The following is a 10951-nucleotide window of genomic DNA, read 5'->3' as shown; positions in this document are numbered from 1 at the left end:
CTAGGAAGCAACTTCCCTGAAATCGCTAATAGTTTTGGTTATACACAGCTTTGGCGATGGTTGTTTTGCCAACCCCCCCATACCATGTATACCAATCCTCTTGACACCTTCTGACGTGCCACTATTGAACAATGCAGTTATGCCTTCAACACGAGAATCCATCCCAATGGGATATTTGGCAACATACAAAGTCCTTGGATTTATTTTGAGTACAATTCCATTAACAACTTCATCAATAATATCAGCTTGAGACCTGCAATCCGAATATATAGATCATAGAGCTTAATAAACTTAAGGAAGATTTCTTTTAGTATAGATTTAGAAATTTAACAAATCATGAATATTTACAAGTCAAAAACAGATTAATTATCAACGCGATGTACATTTGAATTATGATATTAATTTTCCCATAACTGAATGGTAACTGGGGTTTATATCTGTAGGAAGGAGAAAAAAACCAAGCCTAACTTAAAGCATGGACAAATAGGGCTCTTAGCTACTTGTTTTGACTTTCAAATCACGAAGAAACCTAGAAACAAAGTCAATAAAAATGTTTTTTCACCTGTCTTTAGATACATGGTATCCTTTGAAGTCTGCGATCTCATTTAATGTATGGCGCCATCTGTTCACTTTCTCTGCATCATATCGAGTCTGATGATTTATAAAAGCTGTTTCAAATCTCTGAGTTTGGTGGCGAACAACAGATGGATCGATGTAGTAAAACACAGGAATAATTAATCTCTTCGTTTTTATGTGACAATCAAGGATTTCTTCTAGCTCCTCAAGGCACCAAGATGAAGTGGCATAGTTTTTCGAGAGGACAACAATGTAAATCTTGGAGTCCTGAATAGCCTGAGGCAACGAACGTGAGATTACTTCTCCTCTGTGCAGCTCAGGGTCATCCTTATACGTTCGAATGCCAGTGCGGATCAAGGCTTTGTGAAGATGATCTGTAAATGTATTTCGTGTATCTAAGCCTCTGAAACTTAAGAAAACATCCCATCGAGTAGTAGGAGGTGAAGTTGAAGCAGAAGCTGTTGAGGTTTGATCATAACTTGTGGAAGCCATCAATTCAGATTTGAAGATTTGCAACTACTGCCTAATTGTAAGATCAATATAGTCAACCCTGTCAAAAAACCATGTAATATACAGATGGTAAAGCAATAATTACAATGGTAATTAAGCTAAATATCAGTCAAGCTATATTTTTTAAAGAAGATTCATGTTGTTATGTCTCCAGACAAGTACCTTACAAGTGATTATAAAATATACAGCAGAAATGAGAGAGAGTTGACAAAAAAATAGCAAGAAGTTGCGATACAAAAATATAAACAACTATACTCCAGCCAAGTAATAATGAAAATCACTTCAGTGAATCTTACTTATAGGAAAATTACATCGTTTAGCCACAGCACACTGACATAGTGCATTAACACATTCAAGTAGTTGGTTAAAATGGTGCCTGGACTACAGCTGAAACAAAATCAGAGCGAATGATGACAGAGCAAAACTAAAGTGCACCAGAGCTGCAAGTTTTGCAAGTGATGTGTCCTGCAATCTGTAATTAAGCCATAATCCAGAACCAGTAAGATAAGAAGCTTAAGTTTTTTCTGATATTGTTCCAAGTTTCACTGATTCTTGTGATGTCATAAAGAGAGGGAAACATTAAAACATAAATCAAGCATCCAGGCAATGCATACAGATTTTGGCACAATATAGATTCAGGAGACTCTAAACAATAAGGTAAAGCAAACCAGAGTCTAAAATCTAAAGCAGGTGTCTTTATGAGATGTTTCACAAAATGAGTTCGAATCAAGTCACTAGATAATGCAAGTCTCTGGTTCTTTAATATCTTGGATCAACCACTTTATATAACTTCTATATTAGAAGAAAGAGGAAACAAATTATCCAAAGAATTGCTTATCTTCCGTTCCTTCTTTCTTCTTCTACACTAACAGTGACAGTGTTGCTCCAAGTAGCAAACTAATATTAAAAGAAATTGACAAAGGACTAAAAATTGTAGTGCTTAATCCTATTATTCGTTGCCCATGGACCAATAATATGTTCAAAGCTCGTTTAGGAAAATTTAGCTCATGGATGAATATATAAGCTAAATTAAAGGATAATTAAAAATCAGATAACTAAAAGATGTGTTTAAGGGTAGTTTGATCTTAGCTAAAATTTAACCACATAAATTTATACATCCACTTTGATTCTAAGTGAAAAATTAGTAATACAGTACAATATAAATGTGATAACACTGACATCATGAAGTAGATCAGAACAATTAGACTCACCTAACTGTTATCTTACCTGCCTCAAATATCTGAACCTTATAAGGAATCTTAAGTTCATGCACACCATAATGTAGCATCTACATTAAATTAGCTAATAACTTAAGATTTAACATAATGTGGCATGATGTGGAACAATTAGCTAATAACTTGTATTTTTCCCGGTCTCAAGTTGGTCTTTTCCTAAATAAATTTAAGTTCAGAATCGAGCACCCAACATCTACATAATAAGCAGAAGGACAAAGGAATTCAAGTGTTTTATCCTTTTTTGGACGATTAGAAAGAAAAACAAATCATGAAAAAAGATGCCAAAGCAGAGCCCAACTTTCTGCCGAGTCCGGTGGCTGTGTGTAACCCCTGCACTTCTAGTTCATCCCAGGATATAACATTATAACTCACTCAAACTTTATTTCAGGTCTCAAAACCGAACGATCTATCATTAGGACACAAGGGTGTTATGTCTAAGAAACATTTTTGCGATATATGGATGAGTTGGTGATATAGAGTTATCTCCTAGTTCATTTTCAATGTGTTTCAAAGCCAAAATTGAATAATAAAACATATGTATATTTTTAATATCTGGATACCTGTTGGTATAGGTGGCAAAAAGATAGACTAATGTCGGCTGAGGGTTCAGCGATTTCCTGAGAGAGCAATCAGTCAGTTTGACAGTTTCCAAATGTATCACACGTATTGATTGGTAGCGTTTTTTATCTTCTGCATTGGGCATGATTTTGCCTTCATGTTCGCTGGAAGTCGAAAGCTCTGCTAACCATGTTAAGTAACCAATTGTCTCAAAACCTCAAGGTGTTTTCCTACTTGTTTTGCAGATAAATACCATGAATCTTTCCTTCATTTTATGTTACTCCGAATCTCCGATTCTATTGTCAACTTTCTTTTCCTACATTTACCACTGACTAGTGTGGCTACTGCTACTGCCGTCAATAGATAACCGGTCATTGTTACTTTCTAAATCTCTCACAAAGGGTTGTTTCTTTTTTTTCCTAAACTCACAGTGGAGCCACTCATACCAAGAGATAACCAATTCTTATTACTTTCCATGTCATTCTCCGAGGGGTACCTTCTTGTTTCCTCTCAATGCAAGTAAAAAACAGTCCTCGTTACTTTCCATGTCATTGTCCGAGGGTTTCCTTCTTTCTTCTTCTACATTGACAGTGTTGCTCCAAGAAGATAACCGGTTCTTGTTACTTTCCAAATCACTGACCAAGGGGTTGCTTCTTTTTTCGCCTACATTGATAGTGGTGCCACTCCTGTCAAGTGATAACCAGTTCTTGTCACTTTCTATGTCATTGTTCGAGGGGTTCCTTCTTTCTTCTTCTACATAACAGCAAGCGAGGGGCAGCTTCTTTCTTCTTGAACATTGAAACTGGTGCTGCCATACTTGCCAACCAGTGTATTCTCTATTTGGTACAGCAGATAAATCCCACAAATCTTTGTTCCACTTGGTCTCACTTTAAAGTTATAGTCACCTTCTTTGATTGACAAGATAGAACTGGGTACTTTGACAACTGATGCATCATTCCCTGTCGTATCAATATATCTGCAACCACTACCTCCCAAATGAGAAGCATCAATGCATAAGATCACTGCCAGGAAATTTTAAATGCATTTGGCTGCAAATAAAATGACATGTTCGACAAACATTCACTTGATTGAATAATTCAATCTGGAAACTCTTAAACATGAATTTGAAATGGATGTCCAAATCCATTAAAAATTTGTTACATATTAAAAAAGTTGCCCACAAATAAAACACGGGAAAATAGAATTTGACGGTAACAAGAGCCTCTTCACTGTCCAATCATGTACGATCCTTAACTAAAAATTATTAATACATATTATAAAGAAAATATATAGAAATTATGTAAAAAAAATCCAACTCTAATGATACATTCCATTTAATGGAAGCCCTCCAGCATGTTTTATAATAACTTTGGACAACTCCATGAAATTGTCGGATATTTTGTAATTTCCACATCCTTGAAATTTTGTAATCGCATTTGTGCAGATACTAGAAAAAAATCTTTATATTAGTATAACAGGTTAATTTATCATTTAGTCGACTCCTTTGATGCATTGTTCATGTTGCCTTCAAATCCGAGTCACCCCCAGTTCAGAATCTTCTTCAAAACTGCTTAAACAAATACATCTTCAAATGTGTCATTGTAACTTAACTGCTAACATAGATACTAAATTGCTCACCATACTAATTTATCATTCAAAAATAGTGTTAGTGGCGTATTCAAACCAGCTTTTACCTAAAATTTGCAAGGTCTTCCGATTTACAAGCTCTAAATTAGCAAAAGAATTTTGGTGCTTTATAGCATAATGTGAAGTGCTTTAAATCCTAAGATTGCAGTGATATATTACTGCTATAAAATGATATCGAGATAGAGTAATAACATATTTGTAACAATTCAAAATCAATAAATTTACGTTGTAAATATGTTTGGATGTCTGTTGTCTGAAATCAAAGACTAGCAAGAAAACTTTATCAGAGGCACCACCCGATTCAACATTCCAACAACAGAAGTGAGTATAAGTGGATTTTTAGGATTCAAAATTTTGAACTATAAGGTTCAAAATTTTCGTAATTCTTTTTATAATCATTTTTAAAAAATTCAAAAATTAGCAATCTTGTAAAAATGAACAATCGTTTTTAAATAATTATTTAAATTTTGAACCTTATAGTTCTAAGAAGATCTTTTTATTCTCTACAACTTTCGTTCTTTAAGTTTTTCCGAAAAATATCGTTTAGATGGTCAAAAAATTTAAATAAAGGTCTGATTTTAATTAAATATAATTAAATTTCCCAAAATGCCCCTGCAAAAGTTAACGGTAACGGCATAATTTAACGGAAATGGTGCAAAGTCTCTACGTGTTACAAGTCTGGGGCTGCAAAGTGTATTTTCCAAAACTATTAGGTCCAATGTGCAATAAGCCGAAACCAAAGAGGTGCCAATTGCAATTAACTCTATATTATATATAATATTTATTTATTTATTAACCGGATCGGGTTATAAACGGATCGGATCACACTAAATCCATATCCAACCCATTTATTATCGGATTTTTCTTATCGGATCACATTTCGGATCAGATTTTTTTTTGTTAAATCCATATCTGCTAAAATGACCCCGGTTCGGATCGGGTCGGATTGGATTTTCGCTCCATTGACAGGCCTATCCCTGCGTGCTAAAACCCTACTAGTAGTGGTATTATGCTGGTGGAAGAACATAAGAAGATATAATATTTATTCTAATATAAAACCTAATTATAATAGAATAAGAGAATAGAAATAGAATTATACTTATAATATACAAATAACTTCTAGTCCCACGTAGTCACGTACAAGTCCACAATATATTACTCAAATTGTACACGTACTTGTGAATACTAGATGTTAAAATAATAATAATAATAATAATAATAATAATAATAATATATAAGTTATTAAAAGAAAGAAAAAAAATAATGTTAAAATATTTTAAATATACATTGTTTTTCATTTTTTTAAAACTAATTAAATATATACATCTAAAATATACAAATCAAAATAAAAATAATCTATTGAATTTTACAAAAGAAAAAAAATATATATATATATAAAGGTATATACACATCATTAAAAAAATTAAAATATTAAAATTACAAAAGAAGAAAACAAATAAAATACATATATAAAAATATGGGTCGCGCTCAAGAGAGAACGAGTCCTTAAAATAGAACCATAGAACCACTAAGGTTTTGCTGCAGAACTCTAAATTTTAAATAGATTTCTAGGATCTAAATCTAAATACATGTTTTTTTCATATTTTTTCATCGTTGTGTGTGTTCAAAAATAATTTTAAACCATAAAACATAGATATTGACATTTTTTGCATGTGAAGTTCTGCTCTAGAACCCTAACTAATACTTAAATTCTGCTGCAGAACCCTGCCTTATAAGGTAAGGGTTCTATGGTTCTTTCTCTAATGGTTCTCTCTTGAACATTACCCAATATACACATATATATAATATTATTATTATAATAATAACACTTATACAAACAATAAAAATAATATATATATATATAAAATATAATAATAATAATAATAATAATAATAATAATAAGAAAAAGAAAAAGAAAAAGAGTAATATATAAAGAAAAAGAAAAAGAGTAATATATAATACTAACAATAATCTACTTAAAAAAACAAATCTATACAATAATATATAATAGTAATATTATTAACAAAATATAAGTAAGCCATATACAAACATAAAAAAATAAAATAAAATAAAAACTAATAACATCATCATATACTACCAGATACTAGGACTTGCTTGTTGTTCAAAGCAGATGAATTTGAATGGGCAACACAGTGCCTGCAACTTACGCTATCTTTCTGCTACTAGACACAGTACAACCTGCACCGGCAATATAAGCACTGCACGCCCAACAATATTTTGCACAATTTGAACGGACAGGTTAGCACGGTGATCACATATAGCGCATGATGAGCTTTTCCTCTGTACAAGACGCAGGTCATCTTCCACGGCCATGTGTATAACTGCATGGACAGCTTTTTGGCACTGCTTTCTTTTCTTTTTTTTCCTTAAACCAGAGCCCAGCGCATGAACATCACAGAAAATGAAGGTCCAGCAAACAAAATTTAGCATCACAACAAAAAAACCCTTCCAACACTTAGCCAGCATCTATACTTGACAACAACCCTTTGATCACAAAGACACATATGGAACACAACACATTGAATCTTAACATCTTTTTACTACAAACAGTTAGATTTTCAAGTTTTACCTGAAATACTCAACACCAACTTATCAAAGGTACCTTGAGGGAGAAAAATAATATATATGTATATATGATAAAATTAAAATCAAAGAAGGGAAAAAACTAACCAACCACATAACAAGCTTGGGTTGCCTCTCAAGAAGCGCCATATTTATAGTCATGGCTTTGACTAATCACCTCCATTAAACCTCGAGAAGAGTGATGGATGAAACATCACGGATAATGTTGCCACCCACATATGGTTTCAATCTTTGCCCATTGACCTTGAAAGTTCTTCCGGTGCTTATATCTTCAACTTCAACAGCACCATATGGTTCAACATGAATTACTCTAAAAGGCCCTGACCAACGTGATTTGAGCTTGCCCGGAAAGATTTTGAGTCTTGAATTAAATAATAGCACCATTTGACCTGCTTCAATTAACTTGGGAACAATTTTCTGGTCATGCCACTTTTTCATCTTTCCTTTGTAAATTCTAGAGCTTTCTAAAGCTTTCGGTCGGAATTCCTCAAGCTCATTTAATTCTAGGAGATGCCTCTCTCCAGCTGCAATGAAATCGAAATTAAGCTTCTTAATTGCCCAAAAAGCTTTGTGTTCCAATTCCACTGGCAAGTGACAAGATTTTCCATAAACCAACTGATAAGGAGATAGCCCAAGTGGCGTTTTGTAAGCGGTTCTATAAGCCCAAAGACTGTCATCCAACTACTTTGACCAATCTTTTCTTGTTGCATTCACCGTCTTCTCCAAAATTTGTTTGATTTCCCTATTAGACACTTCAGCTTGCCCATTGGTTTGAGGATGGTAAGCACATGCTACTTTATGGCGAACACCATACTTTAACAACAAAGCTGCAAACTGCTTATTACAGAAGTGTGTTCCCTCATCACTGATGATAGCTCTTGGAGTTCCAAATCGATTGAATATATTCTTCTTGAGAAATTCAAGTACCACAGATGCATCATTGGTTGGAGTTTCTATGGCCTCAACCCATTTGGAGACATAATCAACTGCAAATAGGATATATTGGTTCCGGAATGACATCACAAATGGTCCAATAAAGTCAATAGCCCAAACATCAAATAATTCTACCTCTAAAATATAATTTAAAGTCATTTCATTCCTCTTAGAAATATTCCCTGTACGTTGGCATCTATCACATATTTTCACAAATTCATGAGCATCTTTAAAAAGATAAGGCCAGTAAAAACCTGATTGTAAGACCTTTGTTGCAGTTCTATCACCTTGGAAATGACCACCATATGGAGAATTGTGGCATTGATTCAAGATGCTTTCTATCTCATCATCAGGAATACATCTTCTTAAAACATTATCTGGCCCGAGCTTGAAAAGATAAGGCTCATCCCATCTGAAAGATTTAACCTGGTGCAATTTTTTTTTCTTTTGTTGATAATTAAGCTCAGCTGGAATAACATTGCTCACCAAATAGTTAACATAATCAGCAAACCAAGGTAGACCCTTACTGGTGATAGCCATAAGTTTTTCATCAGGAAAGGAATTATTGATAATTTGAGAATTGTCAGAATCCTCGTTATTTTCCAACCTAGACAAGTGATCAACAACTTGATTTTCAGAACCTTTTCGATCTTTGATCTCTAAATCAAATTCTTGTAAGAGTAGAACGCACCGAATCAACCGAGGCTTTCCATCCTTCTTCTCAATTAGATACTTGATGGCAGAATGGTCTGTATATACAATCACCTTGGTACCCACAAGATATGATCTGAATTTCTCAAAAGCATACACCACCGCAAGTAATTCTTTCGCTGTTGTTGTGTAGTTAAGTTGAGCACCAGAAAGAGTCTTACTACCATAATATATAGAATGAAAGATTTTATTGCTCTGTTGCCCCAAAACTGCTCCAAGTGCAAAATCACTTGCATCACACATCAACTCGAAAGGAAGACTCCAATCCGGAGCTATGATAATTGGTGTAGAAACTAATTTCTTTTTCAATTCTTCATAAGCTGCAACACAAGCATCGTCAAAGAGAAACTTCGTGTCTTTCTCCAAAAGATTACACAATGGCTTTGAAATTTTTGAGAAGTCTTTGATGAATCGCCTATAAAAACCCGCATGGCCAAGAAAACTTCTTACACCTTTAACAAAACTTGGTGGAGGAAGCTTCCCAATAGTTTCCAACTTTGCTTTATCAACCTCTAAACCTTTGCTTGACACTTTGTGACCAAGAACAATGTCTTCTTGAACCAAAAAATGACATTTCTCCCAATTGAGTGTCAAGTTAGTTTCTTCACAACGTTGCAATACTCGCGCCAAATTCATTAAACATGCATCAAAAGAATCACCAAGTATAGAAAAGTCATCCATGAAGACTTCCACTCCTTGCTCTATCATATCTGAAAATATAGCCATCATACACCTCTGAAAAGTAGATGGAGCATTACACAAACCAAATGATACCTTTCTAAAAGCAAAAGTGCCAAATGGGCAATGTAAAAGTTGTCTTCTCTTGATCCTTTGGTGCAATAGCAATTTGATGATACCCTGAGTACCCATCCAAGAAACAATAAAACTCCTTGCCTGCTAATCTGTCAAGCATTTGATCAATGAAAGGCAAAGGAAAATGATCTTTTCTTGTTGCTTTGTTCAATTTTCTGTAGTCCATACACACCCTCCATCCTGTGACTGTTCTTGTTGGAATAAGTTCATTCTTTTCATTAGCCACAACTGTGATTCAACCCTTTTTTGGCACACATTGTATAGGACTCACCCAAGAGCTATCACAAATAGGGTATATGATTCCTGCATCTAGCCACTTGATGATCTCCTTTTTTACTACCTCCTTCATAACATGATTCAACCTCCTTTGATGCTCAATGCTAGGCTTGTGGTCATCCTCCTTTAAATTTTATGCATACAGAATGAAGGGCTTATACCTTTAATATCAGCAATTTTCCATCCAATGGCTCTTTTGTATTCTTTCAAGACTCGAAGTAATTTTTCTTCGTGTTCAGCTGACAAAGTAGAAGATATAATCACTGGTAGAGTTGACTTCTCTCCTAAAAATGCATATTTGAGATGTGTTGGTAGTTGCTTGAGCTCCAATATTTCAAGAGGTTCTTCAATGGAAGGTTTAGAAGCTTTAGACTTTACCGGCATATCAAAAGACTCAAATTGCTGAAAAGGCCTTCGATATGTAGGCAATGCATTTAGTTCCTTCACACATTCAGCAATTTCTTCATTGCTTTCATCACCCACTTCTTGCAAAGACAATTCTAAAGGATCGGTGGAGTGTTGCTCCAACATTAAGGGTAAATCATCTCCACCTGTGAAAGTACTCACAGAAAAACAACTCTCCTCATCATTAGAAAATTTCATTGCTGAAAAAACATTAAATGTTACTTGTTCATCCTGCACTCGCATAGTTAACTCCCCCTTCTGAACATCAATAAGAGTTCTCCCTGTAGCTAAAAATGGCCTACCAAGAAGTAAGGGAATGTCTGCATCTTCTTCCATATCCAGAACAATGAAATCCGCTGGAAAAATGAATTTATCAACTTTGACAAGAACATCTTCAACTACACCCCTTGGATATGCCAAAGATCTATCCGCCAACTGTAACCACACTGATGTAGGCTTTACTTCACCAACACCCAACTTCACAAAAATTGACAAAGGCATCAAATTCACACTTGCCCCCAAATCACACAAAGCTTTTCCAAAATATTAATTTCCAATAGTGCATGGAATAGTAAAGCTTCCAGGATCTTTGAGTTTTGGTGGTAGCTTTTTCTACAAAATAGCACTGCACTCCTCAGTTAAGGCCACAGTTTCAAATTCTTCCAATCTCCTTTTTCGTGATA

General features: G+C 34.4%; 1 protein-coding gene across 1 annotated transcript; it reads right to left on the bottom strand.

The window, feature by feature from the left end:
• Positions 1 to 25: 25 nt before the first annotated feature.
• LOC108207221 (TMV resistance protein N-like) lies at positions 26 to 1068 on the bottom strand. Its single transcript, XM_064086785.1, is given in 3 exon segments — positions 26 to 81; positions 84 to 253; positions 563 to 1068. Coding segments are annotated over 3 exon segments (732 nt in total).
• Positions 1069 to 10951: the final 9883 nt, after the last annotated feature.

This window comes from Daucus carota, chromosome 2 (genome assembly GCF_001625215.2).
Source record: "Daucus carota subsp. sativus chromosome 2, DH1 v3.0, whole genome shotgun sequence".
NCBI classification, from domain to species: domain Eukaryota; kingdom Viridiplantae; phylum Streptophyta; class Magnoliopsida; order Apiales; family Apiaceae; genus Daucus; species Daucus carota.
This window is presented reverse-complemented; position numbering and strand designations above follow the sequence as displayed.